We start from the raw sequence: 22,238 nt of genomic DNA on the forward strand, positions 1-22,238 counted from the left end.
TGTATAGCTCTGACTTTTATAAGCACAGTAATATTTCACCTAGCTGCCAAATGCCCCAAATGCCACAAACAAAACAACTAGCATGAGGGGGAACCCAAATTGTAATACAAGCAGTTTAACAAATGAACTGAACTTATCCCAATTGGATAGAATAACCACACCAAAAGGAGTAAAGAAAAAAAAGGACTAAGCCGGGTAACTTTGGTCAATAGTATCTTCATGGGATATTATAAAGCTTAAGACCAGAAAACTGTACATAAAGGCTATAATTTAGTAAGTACATGTTTTTCTCATAAGAGCATGAGTTAGCAATCCTGAAACTATTTATATTAGAATCAGGCAAATAAGCCTATTGTATTGTAGATAATGACATCTGGGTTTCTCACTGTTAGACAAAGAGGCTGTAAATGAAAGAGGAAGGCTAGAATGAACCTTGATTGTTAGGCTGAAATTGGTGGCACCATTACAAACTCACGGTCTTAAATATATATACACACCCACAGATACATACAGAAATATAGATGTGTGTGTATAACTACGTTAGTCTATACACACATATTTCCCAGCTCCGTCCACCGAGAGCACCTAGAAACAACATTCCAGTAGCAATAAGCATGCCTCACACCCAGATCTTGGTTTCTAAACACCTTTCTCCAATAGAAGGAACCAGAGCTTCCTGAGGAAGTCATTAATTCCAGGCCTGGGGCAGGGAAAACACTAGATGAGTCTGGAATGTTGTTGGTGCTAGAAAGTTAATGAAGTGCTCAAAAAAAGATGGGGTTCCTTAGAGGGACACAGGAGCCAAACTGAAGGAACTCTTAGTGGCCAAAGCTGGAACAGCATGAGCAATAAAACTGATAATGATAGTATTGGATTATAAATGAAAGAAGAAGACACATCCATGAGTCCATACTGATATACTTAACCAATTGAATAAATACCTAAAAAGGCAAAAATGATGACCCTTCCTTGTAATAGAATTCCAATGAATAAATGTGGAAAAAAAGAGTGAAATAAAAAATCACTACTAGGTATAGTAGTTTTTGCAGTCAAAATCCACCGATAGATACTAAAAATAGTTGGGTGTGAGTTTGGGGATAAGCAGGATTTTTGCATAATCTCAAAGTATCTCTCTGCAAAATATTTATTAGTCACACAGTGAAAAATCGTAACTTTATAGTAAGAAACTCTGAAGAGACCACCTTAACCAAGCGATCAAGGTTAACATCACCAATAAGAAGACATGTTGATATTACAGATCCTTTGAAGTGACAATTTATGTGGTATTTCTGCCAAAATTGAATAACCTCATTCTAAGCTTGAGGAAACTTTACATGAACCCAAACTGAGGGATATTCTAAGGAAGAGGTAACTGGGACTCTTCAAAAGTATCAAGGTCATGAAAGCAAAGAAAGGCTGAGGAACTGTCACCAGTTGGAGAAGACTAAGGGGACATGACCACTAAATGTAATGGGAGATCCTGGACTGGATCCCGAAACAGAAAAAGGGCATTACTGGAAAAATGGGTGATACTCCAGCAAGGTCTATAGTTTAGTGAGTAGTGTTATACCAGTGTTAATTTCCTGGTCTGAACATTGTACAATGGTTACATAAGATGTTTTAATTGGGAGAAACTAGGTGAGAGGGATATGGGAATTCTTTGTGCTATTTCTGAAATTTTTCTGCAAGTCCCAAATTAGTTCAAAATTAAAAGTTAAAAAAAGAAAATAATTCTGCAAGTTTAATTAGTTCACTAGAATCATTTATGTCTCTGTGTATGTGTGTGTGTGAGTGAAGTATGTCCTGGAATAACTTCTCACTGAAATAAAATACGGAATGCTGCCATGTTTGTATCAAAGAAGAGACATTTTGACGAATACTCTTACTCCATTAAGTCATTCTAATAAGCATAGTTGTTGTTTGGTATTTAGACTGCAATCTAAAGCTCTAAAATTCAAGTTTATTTGTTAATAGACATCATAAGCTATACTTTTTTCCTCTTTGGGGATTTAGGGAAGACACTGTTATTATTATTTTTTAATATATATATATATATACTTTAAGTTCTGGAATACATGTGCAGAACATGCAGGTTTCTTACATAGGTATACATGTGCCATGGTGGTTTGTTGCACTCATCAATCTGTCATCTACATTAGGTATTTCTCCTAACGCTATCCCTCCCCTAGCCCCCACCCCCCGACAGGCTCCGGTGCGTGATGTTCCCCTCCCTGTGTCCATGTGTTTTCATTGTTGAACTCCCTAGGGAAGACCTTCTTGAGGGAAGCACATTGGCAGGAGAGGCCAAAGTCTGAGCAGGAGTTAGCCGGGAATAGAGTGGCACAGCAGCATTCTAGCAGAGGGGCTGCCAGTATGAATCTCCAGTAGGAACTTCCAGAGGAACTGCCAGTATGAGTGAGATGGGAAACACTTTGGCTTGCTCTGGGAAGTAGAAAAAGGCCAGGATAGCAGGAATTAGGTGGTGTGAGATAAGGCTGGAGAGACAGGCAGGAGTTGGCTACACAGGATCTTGTAGAAGAACTGAGAATGATTCCAGGAACAGTAGAAGCCTCTGAAGGGCTTTCAGCAGAGGAGGCAGATGACCTGAGAAGTCACCATCTCCCATTCTATCTTAGTGACTTTAAATGCCTGTTTATATTATGCTAATCATGGTTCTTTATCTTTCCTGAGGACAGGATATGGGAATGGCCAATAGGGCAGAGTTTGATAAGCCATAAGGATAAACTTCCCTGTGAAATTCTGTCCCTGGAGGGGTCCAAGAGTGAATGACAGCGTGTTGCACCTGCCTTGAGGGAGCTGCGTAGACATTTTGAATTCCATTACAACTTTATCTGAAATGAAATACCAAGATTTCCCTACAAGGTTCATGACATGCTGAGTTTTTTTTTTTTTTTTTCCTCTTTGGATGTTTTGGTATTTTACAGCCTGATATGGCACTGAGCTGTGAGATGAAAATTTTTAGAAGTTCAAAAAATGACAGCATTAAAGCATTAATCTACCTGAGAGTGGCAAAGTCATAGAACCTTAGTAAGCCCACGTTGTGCAGAAGACATTGTAGATAATCCTTCAGTTAAGAGCAGGTAGTATCCAGGTAACTACATACATCTTCTAAGGTGGTCTTCCCAGCAGTCCTTAGACCTTAGCCCAAAGACCCAGGAGAGGACGGGAATACCCTAAGAAGAGCTAAGAAAGTAGTATCAAGGTCTCTTGGGTCAGAAAAGAGTTCTTACTGTTTTGTTTTGCAAATTTTATTTTGAAGTCAAGAACATTACTACCTGGTAATGTCAGCACCCAACAATTTTATTTCTCTCTCTCACTTTCTTTGTTTTTGTTTTTTCCCCCAAAGACAGGGTCTCACCCTTGGCCAGACTGGAGTGCAGTGGTGTGATCATAACTCACTGCAGTCTGGAACTCCTGGGCACACGGAGTAGCTAGGACTACAGGTTTTTGCCACCACGTCTGGCTAGTTTTTTATTTTTATTTTTTTAATTTTTAGTATAGACAGGGGTCTCCGTATGTTGCCCAGGCTGGTCTGAAACTCCTGACCTCAAGCCATCCTCCTGCCTATGTCTCTGTCTCTCAAAGTGTTAGGATTACAGGTGTGAGCCACAGCGCCCAGCTTCTCTCTTCGATTAAAAATAAAAACAAATTTCTGTCTGTTAGTTGAAGGCTCAATATTTGCACGTCAGTCGTTTCTTCCCATTCAGGCTACCCGGGAATATTAAAAGGCAAAATAACTATAATTTCTGATAAATTTAAAAGATAAAATATTTTATGTATAATAGCTATCGTTCAAAATCTCTCCAAGATCTGTGTGCATACTTTTCTTACTGTTGTAACTATATTGAATTTAACTTTTTCTTTAACTACCAAGGACTCCAGATTCACCGTCAACTTTCTTCCTGCATTCACTCTTACTGTTCAGTTCTGGGTTAAAAGACAGCGGGTCCTGAACGAAGTGTCTACAAAGCACAGTATTTGGAGAAGCTTTGTTGTTGTTTTTTAAAATAATTTTTTTAAAAAGGGATCCCGGATATCTTGTTTTTTGTTTTTTAAAAAAATCTTTTTCTCATGTACGAGAAATACAGGGAAAAAAAGCAATCAGGTTAATGAATCATTCTCGTTTACTGGATTCCAATTGGTAGAGAATTTAAACTTAAAAACCAAACAAAACGAAAGAGCTCTTCAGTTACCTTATGTCGTAAACGAGTTAAAAGTTTTGTTATTTCTGAAAAATCAAAGAGCACTATCTGTACATGGTCATAACTGCAAAGGAAACAACGGCGTACCCAGGACAGGGGGAGCTTACTTTAAGAAGCTGCGTCTTTCTGGATCCTGTTCTTTGGGCCTGACCCTTTCGGGGAGTTTGGCTTTTGAAGCGCTGATCTCGCGGCGCGCGGCTTGCAGGACTGCGGGGCCCGGCGGCCGAGACGCGGCATCCACAGGGGCCCCTCCGCGCGGCCGCGGCGGTGGTGGCGGGAACCTGGGACTGGCCGGCGAGGGGCCCCGCATGGTAACCGTCCCCGACCCCAAGTCATAGGCTGTGGGCACCGCGCAGAGCGCCACCCCCCCCCCCCCACCGAACTCCCCCCACCCCACCTCAATTCTCGAGACCGAAAGTGCGGAGCGCGGAGTCCTACAAACTTGACCCCGAGCCAAGGTGCGCGAGGCGACGGCGAGTGTCCCCCGGGCTCCCTGCAGCGCCGGGGCTGGAAGCTCCGGCCTCCGCGCACCTCGTCCTCTGCCCGCCCGAAAGCGAAACCTGGCCGGCGGGCAGGAGGGGAGAGCTCGGCCTCGCGCTTTGCCTGGCGGGGCCCCGGCCCGGAGACATCCCCGACCCGCAACTGGCGGCGCGACCCACCTACCTGCCCGTCCCCAAGGCGCCGCCAGGAGCAGCAGCAGCAGCGGCGGCAGCAGCAGCGGCCGCAGGGCCGGGCGGCCGGGAGCCCGCATGGGCGGCGGGGCTGGGTCACATGTCGGGGGGCAGCAGACTGCTCAGTCCCACGCCCGCTGGGGCCAAGGGCGGCCGCGCGGCCCCAGCTCCGCGCCTGGGGCTCTGCGTGCCACGCTCCAGGCGACCTGAGGCCCAGGGCACCTCCGCCACAGCCGCGTCCCCCAGGCTTCCCCAGAAACCAAGGGCGAGCGACTCGCGGAGCCCCCACGCGCGCTCCCCCGACTACCCAGCTGGATGGCAGCACGAGGGCAGTTCTCGCGGATTTATAGTCCCCAGCCACTCGGCTGTCAGTCCTGAGAGTCTGAGAGTTTCCACCTCTCGGGGTTCATGCCCAGACCAACCAGGTCACTAGGCAGGTAAAACCTCCTTCTGGTAATGAGCGAGGCGAGTGCATTGCAAAGAGATTCTGGTATTCAGGCCGGTCTGATGGTCAGTTAAAGTTCAATATCGAAAGACGGATGAAATAGAGCGTTATTTCTCAATATACAGTTAGGCACTCAGCCGTAGATCTTACAGTCATGCATCATTTAAGATGACAGGATTACCTCCTGAGAAATGTCTTAGGCGAGTTTCTTGTGTGAACATCTTAGAGTGTACTCACACCTATATGGTATAGCCTCTTACACGCCTACCCTATATGGTACAGGCTGTTGTTTGCTCCTAGGCTACAAACCTGTACAGCAAGTGACCATACTGAATACTGCAAGCAATTGTAACACAATGGTAAATATTTGTGTATCTAAACATGTCTGAAAGTAGAAAAGGTACAGCAAAAGTACAGTATGAAAGATTTTAAAAATGGTACACCTGTATAGGGCACTTTCCATGAATGGAGCTTGCAGGACTGGAAGTCGCTCTGGCTGAGTCTGTGAGTGGTGAGTCAATGTGAAGGCCTAGGACATCACTGCGTACTACTATACGCTGTATAAACACTGTATTACACTTAGGCTATGCTAAATTTATTAAAAAATTATTTCTTCAATAATAATAAATTAACCTTAGCTTACTATGATTTTTTACTTTCTACTTTTAAATCTTTTAAACTTTATTTATTTATTTATTTTTGAGACGGAGCCTTGCTCTGTAGCCCAGGCTGGAGTGCAGTGGTGCGATCTCGGCTCACTGCAACCTCTGCCTTCCGGTTTTGATGATTCTCCTGCCTCACCCTCCAGAGTAGCTGGGATTACATGTGTGTGCCCCCGCGCCCGGCTAATTTGTTTGTATTTTTAGTACAGACTGGGTTTTGCCATGTTGGCCAGGCCGGTCTCGAGCTCCTGACCTCCGGTGATCTACCCTCCTTGGCCTCCCAAAGTGCTGGGATTACAGGCGTGAACCACGACACCCGACCTAAACTTTTTGACTTGTAATAACGTTTGACTTAAAACACAAACACATTGTGCAGCAGTATGAAAATATTTTTTCTTTGTATTCTTTCTATAAGCTTTTTCTATTTTTAAATTTTTCTTTTTCTTTATTTTTTCTTTACTTTTTAAACTTTTTTGTTATAAACTAAGGCACAACCACACACATTAGCCTAGGCCTGCACAGGGTCAGGATTGTCAGTGCCACTGATGCCACCTCACATCCTGTCCTCCGGGAAGGTCTTTAGAGACAATAGGAATTTTTTCAGCTCTATTATAATCGTATGAGACCACCTTTGTATATGCAGTCTGTCACTGACTGAAAAGTTGTTATTTGATTTCATTCAACTCTCACAACCTGCAGTTAGGTCCTGGCCCTTTTTTCAGATGAGGCAAGGGAAACTCAGAAAGTCTAGGAATCATCATGAAGTCCCCCAAACCTGTGAGTGGCCTGTGACCAGTGGTGTGTGGACTTCCACACAAGGCGGTGGGTTCTAGGTTCCATGCTCTTTATAATGGGAGGGGGGAAGGGGGCAATTAAGAGGTAAGTCTTGAAATACTATATGAAAAATCTGAGAGAGGCTCTCAGCTTTGTACCTTTCTAGGTGGTTCTAAAGCTTGGGCACAGCCTGAAGATAGATACACGATTTACCTCAGATGTGTTCCATCTCTTTTGCCCTTAAATGTCTGTTTTCAAATGCTCCAATAAAGGGAAACGACACTCAAATTAGAGCAACTATTGTTTTCTTTTTCTTTTTCTTTTTTTTTTAAAGGGGGTCTTCAGTATTAAAAAAGATCTTTTTTGGTGAGGAGGGAGTAAGGAGATAGAAGATGGGGCAGGATTTTCTGAGTCGCCTAAGTATGCTACTTTTTCTTCCTGAAAGACTTAGAAACAGAGGAGGAATCTGGGTCAGAGGGCCCCTTAGGCTGGGATGTTAGCTTCGTGGTGCTGACGTGAGGTCTCTTCAAACCACTTTTCTTGTTTGTTAGCTGGTTCTTTTCCTTTCCACCAAAAGGGGCCCTGAAGGAATCCTGAAAGCTGGATGAGGAAAGAAGGGACTTGCTTCCTATTTGTTTGCTGTTCTTGTCACTAAGGCCCCACAGTGCCTCTTTACCCTGGCAGGGACAGCTAGTTCCAGGAGCAATTGTTTCTAGTTCCCAGCTTCTTCCTGTACTCCCAGAATCAGCTTCACTTCATCTCCTGAGAAATACCAGCACTGAGTAGGCTATGCCCCATTCTCAGAGGTCTGAGTCCCAGTTTCATGGAGGCTTCGCTTCTGGGATCTGAACCCCACGTCTGCCCTGTGTTCCTTTAACCCTGACGGTGGTAGTTGCTTCTAGTAGTCACTCTGTCTCTTTCAATCTCAGTATTCCCGCTTTACTTTTGTAGTACTCCAACATTTGTTTAACCAATTCCTTACAGCAAATTCTTTCTGTTGAAATAACTAGTGTGGTTTCTGTTTTCCCAACTGGACTCTTATTGATTCCATTGTAATCCCAGAACATTTTAGGAAGGACTCTGTGTGATCAGTACATTATCAATATTATCTTGAGTTGCTGTTGTTCTTACTTTTTAATTATAAATTGTATTAGTTTACTTTCATCATTATCATCTTAAGTCTTGTGGGTTAAATAGGGTAAATATTTGCTACAGAAGTGTTTGGGGCCAATCATTTTTGGATATCTAAACTTTTGTATGCATTTTTGTTCAAATATGAATCGTTCAGGTCCTTCAAGAGGCTAAAGCAGACCTATACAAAGCCTTCCCTTATCTCCTAAGTCTTCTGAACTTGAACAGTGACATTTCATTATTTCACCAAGTTTTTCCTCCAGCTGGAAAGTGGGAATGGAGTAGGGGATGGAGTAACTGCGACTTGGAGTTTCTTCCCCCATGAGTGGGCTGTCAATTGTCTGAGAACAGTTTTCTGCATGCCTTTCGTCCCCTCTCTCCTTTCCTCTTCAAGTTCCCCTTGGCACTTGTCAGAAGGCAGTCAAAATTTTACCTCTAAGGCTTGTCTTTTACATGTTCACAAACTCACCACTCTGTCCTCAGAATGCCTAGGGTTCTACAGGATGAGTGTGACCTGAGAACTTGCCATGTATTCAGTTGATGTTTCCCATGCATTGAAATAAAGAGTGGAGTCAGTTTTTCTTTTGTTTGCATCTGTGACCCAGAACTCACCTTAGTGAGTTTCCTTAGTACTTTCAAATCTAACCTCTTACCCCCCTCTGTTAACTTTGGGAAGCAGCAGTCTTGGTTCCTCCCCATCTAAGCCTTCCCAGGCAATATAATCTTCAGTGTGTTCTTCAGAGACTTTTGAAATGATGTTTTCGAATTGAGGTTTTCTTCTACTTCTCAACTTTGCAACTCCTCTTGCCATGATTTACCACATTGAGATCTTAATTTTGTGGAGCCTGATGTATAGGATTTCCAGGCTTCCTGATGAAAAAGGCCATAAACCACTACTCCTTACCTCCCACCCCAAACACTAATACCACAGGCAAAAAATAATTTTTTTTCTATCCTAGTTTAATTACTAAATAGTTTCCAAGGATAATACATACTAATAATACGAAGTTACTGAATTCTTTCTTTGAGTCAGATCCTACCTAAGAAATTTAAATTTCCTAACTACCTCCTTCAATCCTTACAACAATTCTGAGAGTTAGTCACATTACCCCATGTTTCAAAACAAGGAGACAGACTTGGACAGGTCATTCGTTTAATAAGCAACAGAAACTGGAAACTGAATGCTGGTTCATCTATTTTCAAAGTTTGTGCTTTTAATAATTTCCTTATATGCCTCCTACACTTGAGAAAATGTTATGACTTAGCTTTTATAATTAGGTCTACAATACATTGAGCTAATTTTTGTATATGAGGAAAGAGTAAAGATTAATTTTTTTCCATATAGATATCTTACTGGTTTTTGAGGTCTGAACTGTAAAACAGCATGAATATAATTGCTAAAGGCCTAATATTCAGCATATGTAGTGAATTGCTTCAAACAAATTAAAAACAAAATAAAAAGACAATCTAATATTGAGTTTATATAGGTTACACACCACTTAGTTGCCACTGTCTTCTTCTGAGAGAGGAAGAAAAACCCTAGCTCCCTAATGTCAACACATTTCTTGGAAAGTAAATTAATTCTCTCAGGAAGGCAAAGGGGAAAGTACCTACCCTGGAATATAAACATTTGGCTATGGCGGGGAGATAAATTTTATTACTCTCTGAATGAGACCAGATGGCTCCAGGTCTAACACCCTTGCAATGTGAGGAGCAAATGATTCTGTGGAAGAGGAGACAGTCTATGGCATGCCAATTTCCTTTGCTCAGGAAGACAAACCATCCAGAAACGTGAAAATATTCATGTTTCCCTGACGTCTCATTATTTGAATATACTCCATTTGATTGCCCATTCTCCAGTTGATAGACATTTGGGTTGTTTCATTATTGAGTTGTAGGTGTCCTTTATGTATTCTGGGTACAAGTTCTTTGTCAGATATGTGCGTTGCGAATATTTTTGCCCACTTCATCGCTTGCCTTTTCATTTTTACAATGATGTCTGCAAGAGCAAAAGTTTTTAATATTGATACAGTCAAGTTTTTCACTTTTTTTGTTTTGACTGTGGTGTCTCGTCTAAGAAGTCTTCGTGTATCCCAAGGTTGAAAGAAAGATGGCTTTTCCTAGAAATGTTATAGTTTTAGCTTTTATAATTAGGTCTGCAATACATTGAGCTAATTTTTGTGTATGGTATGAGAAAAGAGTAGAGTTTTTTTTCCAAATAGATGTCTTACTGTTTTTGTACTATTTGTTAAAAAGACTTTCATTCCACATTAAATTGCTTTAGCCATTATTGTTGAAAATCTATTGAAGACATATGTATTGGGTCATTTTTAGATGTCTACTCTTTGGTCTGTTTGTCCATTTTGCATCAATACCATGTTTTAACAAAAGGAGCTTTTTAGTTTTTTAATTTTGTACTTGTATACCGAAAAGTTTCAAAGGCAGTAGTGCAGAGTTTCTGTACACTCCTCACACAGTTGCATCACCATGGTAAATTTTTAAAACTAAGAAACTTCCATTTCCATTGGCACATTACTGTTAAGCAAACTTTAGATTTATTTGGATTTCTCTAGTTTTTCTTCTTCTTCTTCTTTTTTTCTGTTTTGAGATGGCGTCTCACTCACTCTGTCACCTAGGCTGGAGTGCAGTGGCATCATCTCTTGCTCACTGTAGCCTCTGTCTCCAGGGTTCATGTGATTCTCCTGCCTCAGCCTTCCAAGTAGCTGGGATTACAGGCACCCACCACCATGCTCAGCTAATTTTTGTATTTTAGTAGAGATGGGGGGTTTCACCATGTTGGCTAGGCTGGTCTTGAACTCTTGATCTCAAGTGATCCACCTGCTGCAGCCTCCCCAGGTGAACCACCACAACTGGCCTGGATTTCTCTAGTTTTTCTCTTTCTGTTCCAGGATCCAATCCAGAGTACCATGCTACATCTAGTCGGCATGTCTTCTCAGTCTTTGGTCTGATAGTTTCTCAGGTTTTCCTTTTTTTAATGACCTTGACAGTCTTGAGGCGTATTGGCCAGGTGTCCTATAGAATGTGCCCCAGTCTGGGTTTGTTTGATGTTTTTTCTCATGATTAGACTGAAGTTAATGGTTTCTTAAAAAAGTATCACAGAGGTGAAGTGCTTTTTTTAATCATATCATATCAAGATTATATGACATCACATGACATTGATAATGATGTTAACCTTCATCACTTGCTTAAGGAAGTGTTTGCCAGGTTTCTGTACTGTAAAGGTATTGTTTTACGTTTTCCTACTCTGTATTTTAGAAGAGAGTCATTAAGTCTAACCTACCCTTGGGGACGGACAGTGGTGGTGGCCAAAATTAAGCTCCCCCTTCTGAAGGGAGGAAGTATCTTTGTATGTTATTTGGAAATCTTCTGCAAGGAAGATCTGTCCCTTCTCTTCTCCCTATTTACTTATTGATTTATTTAAATCATTTATTTAAATTAATATGGACTCAAATGTATTTATTTTATACTTTGAGTTATAGTCCAATGCTACATTCTTTATTTTCTTGCTCAAATTGTTCCAGCTTTTGCCATTGTGAGCTCTTTCAGGTTGACACCTGTGTTGCCTTGATACACCCCCATCCTGTTTTGATTTGTCCTGAGCACTTCCTTACTTTCTGGTAATGTAAGAGACTCCAGCCTCGTCTTGGATTTATCTCTGCTAGCCTTAAAACCAGCTATTTTTCCATGGAACCCTGGTTTATTTTATTGGAGAATGGTATTCCATTGTTTGGAAATTGCAGAATATGAAGGTACTCTGTGTGTGTGTGTGTTTGTGTGTGTGTGTGTGTGTGTGACAGAGAGAGAGAGAGAGAGAGAAAGAGAGAAAGTTTCTGTGTGCTTTAATCTGGAGGAAACCAAGGAGAAACAATTTCTTAAAAGATGGGTCATTTTTATATAGACAGGTATATATATATGGCTGAAAGCAAAGAAACTTACTCTTTTCTTGATGCCTAAAGAATAGAGGAAGAGTCAAATAACTACAGAAATGGCCCCTTCAGTTTACCCAAATTCCAAATAAGCATTTATCTGGCCCCCAAGTGAGAGTTCAAACAGTGACATGACTCTTCATCTCTCCATCCTTTAATGAACAAATGGAGGATGGGTTATGGGCCAACTGATGGCCTAATGTTGAGGAAACTGCATGGCTCTGGTGTCATATATGGATTAATTCTCAATTCCACTCTATCCAAACAGCGTGGCCTTGGTCTCTGTGTTAGACACTATGATGCACCACCCAGACCCCACTTCAAAGAAGGATTTGTTGTCCAAGCTCCTGGGAGTGCTAATATTAGAAGCCTCCAGCTGTCAGCCTTTTCAAGGACTCTCTCAGTGGCTGGGAACTGACTCACCCAAGGTCAGGTCCCTTTCCAAGGCTCAGTTCCAATGACTAATCAGATGTGGTACAATGAAGACCTAGTCATCTTGGTCCAACTTGGGGCAATTCTGTCCATTCTAAGTCCAGAGCTCCTTTGGCCAAGGCTGTTGCTGAACCTTCCTCATAGCTCACCTGCATCCACTCTTGCTTCCTTTTCCTCCCTCCAGCAGGTGTTTATCACAAGGGCCCTCCCCAGTAACACCGTACATACTAAAGTCTACCTCAGAGTCTGCTTCCTGGGGAATACACCTGTGATGGCCTCTGTGAATTTCACTGACATCCACCCCCACCCCCAGCCCTATCCCCAGGCAGCCACAGACTACCTTTATAATATAAAATCAGTGGCATCTGGATTTTCTCCATAGGTTCCTCTTTCTGTAACAATCCCCTACATATTAGAGTTCTTCAGTTTTGTCTTTTTATTCACTTTTCTTCTCACTCTACAATATTTCCATGGGTGATTTCAATTTTTTTTTTGGTGGGGGTGGGTACAGTGTCTGTGGCACAGGCTGGAGTGCAGTGGCACAATCATACCTCACAGCAGCGTTGAACTCCTGGGCTCATGCAGTCCTCCCACCTCAACCTCCCGAGTAGCCAGGACTACAGGTCTGTGCCACCACGCCTGGCTAACTTTTAAATTTTATTTTTACGTTTGTAGAGACGAGTCTTGCTATGTTGCCCAGGCTGGTCTTGAACTCCTGGCCTCAAGTGGTCCTCCTGCCTCGGCTCCCAAAGTGTTGGGATTACAGGTGTGAGGCATTGCACCAGGCCAATTTCAGTTTTCAATCTCCAATCTAGGCCTCTTTGTTGAGCTCTAGAAATCCCTCTCTTAATTCCCCAGCTCTGCTTGTAAGTCCTATGTACCTAAATTTCAACTTGTTCCAAGCTGAACTCATCTGTACAGTGTCTATATTTTCTGTTACCCAAGTGAAAAGTCTGGGAGTTCTCCTAGACTTCTGTGGCTCTACTCAAGCATTATATCCTTCCATCTTCATCTTCAGTATATTTCTTGCATTATTTCCAGTGTTTCTCCTTTTCGTGGCTCCTTTGTGCCACTGTCATATGTATTCTGTATATATCACACAGTTCTGATAATGTCAAAAATATGTATCAGTTATATATGTATTTATAGCACTATATTGAAGTGGTTACATATATGGCTATTAGACTGTGAACTTCTTGAGGGCAAGAACTGTGCCTTGTTCTCTCTCTCTTTCTTTCTTTTATTTTTGAGATGGAGTCTTGCTGTTGTTGTCCAGGCTGGAGTGCAATGGCGTGATCTTGGCTCACTGCAACCTTTGCCTTCCAGGTTCAAGTGATTCTCCTGACTCAGCCTTCAGAGTAGCTGGGATTACAGGTGCCCACGCCTATACCTGGCTAATTTTTTTGTATTTTTAGTAGAAACAGGGTTTCACCATGTTGGCCAGGCTGGTCTTGAACTGCCCTCCTCAGCCTCGTAAAGTGCTGGGATTACAGGCGTGAGCCATGGCACCCGGCCTTGTTCTTTTTTATATCTCCAGTGTCTAGTGTAATGCTGGGAATGTAGTACATTCCCGATGAATTTTGTTAAAACAAATAAAACTTCTCTGAAGTTTTTTTCTATATATTTTAAGCTGCAAATCCAAAGGGTCTGTTTCTTAACCAGCATGTATATGCACCTACACAGAAAATACACACACATCTATGTGCAGACACACTCCCTTTCTGAAATCCTCACATCTCCATTTCAGTGTTCAACTATCCTGTACAGGATATGAAATAACTTGGAAAGGGACAAATTAGCTATTATTTGAAAGTCAGAATCATATCTTGTTTATCATCCATATATTCTAACTTTTCTTCTTCTTTCATCAGTTGTTTTCTTATTCTGTGTATTGAATTAATATGAGCTAAACCTAAGAGAGATTTGCATAAAAAGGATTTATACATTTAAAGTGAAATGTAAAGTTTCGGTGTTAGTTTTGATAATTCAGTTAAGTACTTCTTTATTTACTTAGTATACCAAGGCATGGTTATTCAAATATTCAAATATATCAATCATGTATAACTATACCACTGCACAGTAATGTAAGTACTCAATGAATTAATACATTTAAAAATCGAGGTTGTAAATTCTTTGTTTTCTTTTTAATTTTTAAAAAAAGTTTTGTAAAGCTGACAATTCTTTCCAAAGAAAGAATAGGTATAATTCCATTCCTGTCAAAATCCTAGCAAGATTATCTTTTAGACATAGATGAACTTATTCATAAAATGTACGTGGAAAGGCATCTTAAAAATGTCCTGGGCCCAGATGGCTTCACTGGTGAATTCTACCAAATATTTAAAGAGGAATGACTATCGGTCTCTCATAGACACTTGCAAAAATGAAGAGAACACTTCTTAACTCATTCTAAGTGGCCAGTGTTACTCTAATACCAAAACCAGACACAGATATAATAATAAAATGAAACTACACATCAATATTCCTTACGGATATAGACACAATCATCCTCAACAAAATACTAGCAAACTGAATCCACCAACATATAGAAAAGACTATATATTATGATTAAGTGGGATTTAGCTGAGCAATGCAAAGTTAGTTTAATATCCCAAAATCAATTAATATAATATACCATATCAACAGAACAAAGGACAAAAACCACAGACATGATTGTCTCCATAGATTTAGAAAAAGCTTTTGAAACAGTCTAGCAACCCTTCATAATACTCAAGAAACTAAAAATAAAATGGATTCTTCAACCTGATAAATGGCATGTGTGAAGAAACAGCTAAGATCACAATTAGTAGTGAAAGACTGAATGCTTTCCCTATAAAATGAAGATAAGATGAGATGTCCACACTCACCCCTTCTGTTTAGTATTGTACTGGAGGTTTCAGACAGGGTGATTCAGCAGGAAAAATAAATAAAAGGCATGAAAAGGAAGAAGTAAAACTATTCACAGATGACATACTCTTAGATGTAGATCATGTATATGGAAAATCTGGAGGGACCCATTAAGAAACTATTAGAACTAATGAATGAGTTCAGCAAAGTTGAAAGATACAAGATCAGTATACAAAAACCAATTGTTCTTTTACATGGTTGCAACAAACAATGAGAAAACAAATGCAATTCCACTCAAAATATAGTATCAAAAACTATAAAATGCTGAGGAATAAATTTAGTAAAAGAAGTACAAACTTATACTACAAAAACTAAAAAACATTGCTGAAGGAAATTAAAGAAGATCTAAATAAATGGAAAGAATTCAATGCTTATAAGTTGGAAGATTTAATATTGATAATATGGTAATACTCCCCAAATTGATCTACAGATTCAATGCAATCATTAACAAAATACCAGCTGGTTTCTTTGCAGATATTGACAAGTTAATCTTAAAGTTCATATAGAAATTTAAGGGAGCCAGAATAGTCAAAATAATCTTAAAGAGCAAAGTTGGAGGACTCAAGTTTCCTGATTCAAAACTTACTACCAAGCTAATGTTGCAGTGACATAAGGACAGACATATACATCAATGACATATAATGAGAGTTTCAAAGGAATAATAATTTATGGTCAATTGACTTTTGACAAGGGCACCAACACAATTCAATGGAAAAAGAGTAGTCTTTTCAACAAATGATGCAGAACACTGTATATCCATGGCCAAAGAGTAAAATTCTTTGAACTTTGTCTCATAAACTATATGCAAAAATTAACTCAAAATAGATCAAAGACCTAAGAGCTGAAGTTATAAAACCCCTAGAAGAAAATATAAGATAAACTTCATGACCTTGAGTGGGAAAATGGTTTCTTAAATATGACAGAAAAATCACAAGCAACTAAAGAGAACTAGGTAAATTGTACTTATCAAAATTTAAAACATAGGTAAATCGTACTTATCAAAATTAAAAATTATTGCACTTCAAAGAACACCACCAAAACAGTGAAAAGACACCAAATGAATGACAGAAAATATTTGGAAATCGTATGTCTAATGAGACTTGATTCTAAAATATATAAATAACTCTTATAGCTTGATAATGAAACGACAAATAACTCAGGTAAAAAATGGGCACAGGGCTTGACAAGACATTTCTCCAAAGAAGATCTACAAGTGGCTAATAAGCACAGGAGAAGAAGCTTGACATCATTACTCATCAGGAAAATGCAGTTTAAAACCACAGTGAAACCCACACTTCATACCCATGAGGGTAAAAGTGCCATATTATAATAACAAAGACAACAATATTGTCAAGGATGTAGAGAAATCAAAGCCTTCATACACTGCTGGTGAGCCTATAAAATGAGTCAGCCACTTTGGAAAACTGTGTCAGTTACTAAAATGGTTAAACAAAGAGCTATGATATGACCCAGCACTTCCAATCCTAGGTATCTAACAAAGCGAAATGAAAATACATGTCCACACAAACACTTGTACACAAGTATTCATAGCAACGTTATTTATAATAGCCCCAAATTGGAAACAACCCAAATGTCCATCAACTGATGAATGGATAAATAAAATGAGGCGTATCCATGCAATAAAACATTATTTGTCAAAAAGAATGGAGTGTGGATACATGGATGGATTAGCCTTGAAAACATATGCTAAGTGAAAGAGGCCAGTCACAAAAGGCCACACATTCTATTTATATGAAATAAATTCTATTTATATGGAATGTCCATAATAGGCAATTTTATAGAGACAGACAATAGATTAGTTGCTTTCAGGCGCTGGGGCAGGTGGTGGTTGAGAGTGGTTTGGGGGTGATGGCTAAACAGTAGAGTGTTTTTTCTGGGGTAATGAAAATATTCCCAAATTGATTGTGATGATGGTAGCTCAATTTTGCAAACATGCTAAAAACCACTGAGTTACACACTTCACATGAATACATTGCATGATATGTGAATTACAGCTCCATAAAGCTATTGCCAAAAAATTACACTGAGAAAATGGATGCGAATCCATCATAACAAAGCAGCGTTTATTCAACAAATGTAAAGCTGTTTTAACATTAGAAAAATCAGTAGTTGTAATTCACTACAAATACAAATAAAGGAGAAAAATCAGATGTCTATTTAAATAGGACAAAACAAAAAAAAATCTGGCAACTTCTGAATAGAAGTCAACTTCCTTCATCTAATAATGAAGATCTTAATGCTTCATGAGCATATACTTAATGATGACATACTGAAAGTATCTCCTTAAAGTCAGGAATAAACCAAGTGTGTCTCCTGTCATTCCTTCTGAATTCAATATTATGCTGGATGTCCCAGCCATTATGGCAGGGAAGAAAAAGAAAGAAAGTCATAAGAATTAGAAATGATGATAAAATTGTTATCTTTCATAGATAATATGATTATATGCACAGACAGTGGAAAAGTATCTCTGGGTAATTTACAAATATGAATGTGAGAGTTTATAGGATTCTATTCATGCATTCAATATCCTCAAAGCAATTGCATGCCAATAATACATAGTTAAAATGAAATAAAAGTACTATTTTGTAATAACGTGAAAAATATCTAAGACGTACAAGATCTTTATAGGAAAATGTATGAACTTTCATTGAGTGACTTTGAAGAAGGCCTTTTTAAATGGAGGGATATGGATTGTGGTTATGGACTGAGGACTCAATATCTCTCAAAATTAGGTTACAGATGTAAGATTCCAACAACATTGTAACAGATTTTTATGAAACTTGACAAAGTGATTATAAAATTTGAGTGGAATTGCAAAGGTCTAAAAATAATCAAGGCATTTTTGAAAAAGTTTAGAGAGGGAGAGTTTCCCTTACACATAACAAGACTTATAAAATTACCTTCAGACATTGTGGTAGACAAAAAGATCTATGAAACAGTATATAGAGTCCCAAATTTAGGGACATTTGATAAGTGAAAGGGACATTTCAGATTAGTGGGGAAAGGACAGGATTTTCAGTGAGTGGTTCTGGGAAAGCTGGGTATGTACTTTATTTTACATCACCTTCAAAAATAATTTAAGTAAATTAAAGAGCTGTTATGGGTTGAATGATGTCCCCCCAAATTCAAATGTTGAAGTCGTAACCCCCAGTACCTCAGAATATGACCTTATTCAGAAATAAGGTTATTGCAGATGTAATCAGTGAAGTTAGGATGAGGTCATACTGGAGTAGGGTGGGCCCATCATCCAAATGACTGTGTCCTTATAATCAGGGGAAATTTGGACACAGACACATGCATAGGGACAATGTCACATGAACATAAAAGCAGAGATGGGGCGATGTGTCTGTAAGCTAAGGAACACCAGAGACTCCTGATAAACCACCAGAAGCCAGGAGAGAGAGAGAGAGAGACATGGAACAGATTTTTCCTCATAGGCCTCAGAAGGAACCAATCTTGCCAAAACCTTGATTTCAGACTTCTAGCCCCTCAAAACCTCAGACACTTTCTGTTATTTAAGCCACTCAGTTTGTGGTACTTTGTTATTACAGCCCTAACAAGCCAATATAAGAGCTAAATGCAAAGGAAGATTTTCAAAGACCAGATAGTAGAACATCTATATGACCCTGGGGTCAGAGAGCGTTTCTTAGACATAAAAAGTCTAGCCATAAATCAGAAGATTGACAGTCTGATTACATTAACGTAAAGAATTTCTGCCATGAAAAGACACTAAAAGAGAGAAGAGACAAACTGCAAACTGGAAGAATATATATGCATCATATATAACATATATTATGCAGAACACTATGCTTTATATATACATGTATTCTGGATATTAGGTAATTTTCACTTAATTTCAAAGAAGTTTTTTTAACTCAAGGATTTGTAATGTTGTTTCATCATTTCTTTTCTATTTTCAGGTTGAGAACTACTATGGAAACATTACTGCCGACAACAGAAACAATGGCTTCTAGAAGGGTTTATAAATAGTTGCAGAAGTTACTTCAGTCAGTACCATAAAAAATGATGGTCATAAAGAAGATGAAAATCCTTGCAAGTGTTGAATGACCTTGGCATTCATGATCACCGAAAAAATTCCCAATGCAACAACTGTTGATAATAATTCAGCTGGTGGTTGTACCTGCCAGGGATGCTAATTAGCTAGAGTATGTGAAAAGAAACTAAAGATTCCTCTTTTGTGGTATGGAAAAACAAAGCACAATATTAACAGTTTGCTTTAATTCAAATCCAGAGGTAGTCTGGTTTCACCTCAGATGTAGCATAGTTCTCTTTTCTGAGTAATTTAAGGAATTAAGACCTGAAGAGTTTTGAAAATGCTAGGTTAGCACACGGGTTATTTGGGGGCTTTTAATTTTAAAATAGGGCCTAGAAGAACCAAGATAATCTTGAAGAAGAAAAGTAAGTTTGGACCAGCCTGGGCAACACGGCAAAAACCTGTCTCTACTAAAAACATAAAAATTACCCAGGCATGGTGGCGTGTGCCTGTAATCTCAGCTACTCAGGAGGCTGAGGTGGGAGAATCACCTGAGCCTGGGAGTCAGAGGTTGCAGTGAGCCAAGATCGTGCCACTGCACTCCAGCCTGGGTGACACAGCGAGACCCTGTCTCAAAAAAAAAAAAAGGAAAGAAAAAATAAGACTGGGCAACTTACATCAAGATATCAAAATTTACTATAAAGCTACAGATTAGTAAATTAGATTTCATTAGAATTAACAACTGTTGATTACCAAAACTCACCATTAAGAGAGTGAAAGAGTAGAGGTCAGAAGATACTTGCATACATATGTATGTCAAAAGAAAGCAGATAATATACCTCTTACAAATCAGCAAGAAAAAGATACACCAATCCACTATAAAAATGGGCAAAACTTTGAACAGATACTTTACAAAAGAAGATATTAAAATAGAAAACAGGCCTCTCAACATCACTGGTCATCAGGGAAATGAAAGTTAAAACCACAAGGAGATACTAATACACTCCCGTTTTGATGGTTAAACAATACCAAGTACTGGTGAGACATTGGAACATCTAGAACATTCTTACATTGCTGGTGTTAAATTGGTTAAACTGGTTAAATCAGAAAACAAGTGATTTTCCAGATGGAGCCAGCATCATGGGCAAGCAATCTGTACAGTCGCTCAGGGTCCCAAACTCCGAAGAGCTTTGCGTGTGGTTTAATGCTTACCTATCCATGTCTTGAAACTCTTAATAATTTTATTTTTAAACTTGTTTTTGTAATATTATGAGAATGTGGAGTTTCACTTGCGTCCGTGTGAAGAGACCACCAAACAGGCTTTTTGTGAGCAATAAAGCTTTTAATCACCTGGGTGCAGGCGGGCTGAGTCCGAAAAGAGAGTCAGCGAAGGGAGATAAAGGTGGGGCCGTTTTATAAGATTTGGGTAGGTAAAGGAAAATTACAGTCAAAGGGGGGTTGTTCTCTGGCGGGCAGGAGTGGGGGTCACAAGGTGCTCAGTAGAGGAACTTTTGAGCTGGGATGAGCCAGGAGAAGGAATTTCACAAGATAATGTAATCAGTTAAGGCAGGAACAGGCCATTTTCATTTCTTTTGTGGTGGAATGTCATCAGTTAAGGCAGGAACTGGCCATCTGGATGTGTACGTGCAGGTCACAGGGGATATGATGGCTTAGCTTGGGCTCAGAGGCCTGACGTTCCTGTCTTCTTATATTAATAAGAAAAATAAAATGAAATAGTGGTAAAGTGTTGAGACGGCGAAAATTTGGGGGGATGGTATGGAGAGATAACGGGCAATGTTTCTCAGGGCTGCTTCGAACGGGATTGGGGCGGTGTGGGAACCTAGAGTGGGAGAGATTAAGCTGAAGGAAGATTTTGTGGTAAGAGGTGATATTGTGGGACTGTTAGAAGAAACATTTGTCATTTAGAATTATTGGTGATGGCCTGGATACGGTTTTGTATGAATTGAAAAACTAAATGGAATAAGAGGAGAAAAACAGGTATTAAAGATCTAAGAATTGGGAGGACCCAGGACATCTAATTAGAGAATGCTTAAGGAGATTCAGCATAGTCCTGCCAGCAAAGATTATTTATTTACTTAAGAGTTAAGAGTGGCTGTTTGGGGATAGCACCAGGAGATATCAGCTGTGATGGCTTGGAGAAACAGTGTAAACCAGCAGTGTAAACAAGAGCAGGGCATGTATGAGTAGTTGAGAACGGTGAATAGGAGTATGACTAGACAGAAGATAGTAGGGATGACAAGTTTTCTGGGGCACAGTCCAAGTTGGTCTGGTGTCTGGAATGAGACTGGGGCTTAATAAAAAGGAGCGTCCATACAGGAGCTCAAATGGGCTGTACCCTGTAGCATTCTGAGGACACGCCTGAATTCTGAGAAGGGAAAGTGGTAAAAGTATTGTCCAGTCCTTTCTAAGTTGGTGGCTGAGCTTGGTGAGGTGTGTTTTTAAAAGACCATTAGTCCGTTCTACCTTTCCTGAAGACGGAGGACCACAAGGGATATAAAGGTTTCACTGAATACCAAGAGCCTGAAAAAATGCTTGGCTGATTTGACTAATAAAGGCCGGTCTGCTATCGGACTGTATAGAGATGGGAAGGCCAAACTGAGGAATTATGTCTGACAGAAGGGAAGAAATGACAGCGGTGGCCTTCTCAGACCCTGTAGGAAAGGCCTACCTATCCAGTGAAAGCGTCTACCCAGACTAAGAGTTATTTTAGTTTCCTGACTCGGGGCATGTGAGTAAAGTCAATTTGCCAGTCCTGGGCAGTGGCAAATCCCCGAGCTTGATGTGTAGGAAAGGGAGGAGGCCTGAACAATTCCTGAGGGGTGGTAGAATAGCAAATGGAACACTGAGAAGTGATTTCCTTGAGGATGTATTTCTAGGATGGAAAGGAAATGAGAGGTTCCAAGAGACGGGCTAGCAGCTTGTAACTTACATGGAAGAGGTTATGAAATGACGACAGAATAGAGTGGGCCTGTGAGGCTGGAAGGAGATATTTTCCTTGGTCTAAGAACCATTT

General features: G+C 39.9%; 1 protein-coding gene across 5 annotated transcripts in view; it reads right to left on the reverse strand.

Moving 5' to 3' along the window:
- IL20RA (interleukin 20 receptor subunit alpha) overlaps positions 1-5,437 on the reverse strand; it is a 43,942-nt gene extending 38,505 nt beyond the window's left edge. For 2 of the 5 annotated variants that reach the window (XM_055391202.2, XM_055391201.2), the window contains exon 1: positions 4,331-4,345. Coding sequence is in view for 2 of the 5 variants with exons in the window: in XM_055391200.2 (XP_055247175.1) it covers positions 4,887-4,974 (88 nt within the window). In the remaining 3 variants the exon portion in view is untranslated. Of the gene's footprint in view, positions 1-4,330; positions 4,346-4,886 lie in introns of those variants that run through there. The other 3 variants (XM_055391200.2, XM_004044736.4, XM_019028678.3) reach the window with 3 other exon arrangements.
- Between the last annotated feature and the right edge of the window lie 16,801 nt (positions 5,438-22,238).

Source organism: Gorilla gorilla, chromosome 5 (genome assembly GCF_029281585.2).
Source record: "Gorilla gorilla gorilla isolate KB3781 chromosome 5, NHGRI_mGorGor1-v2.1_pri, whole genome shotgun sequence".
Taxonomy (NCBI): Eukaryota; Metazoa; Chordata; class Mammalia; order Primates; family Hominidae; genus Gorilla; species Gorilla gorilla.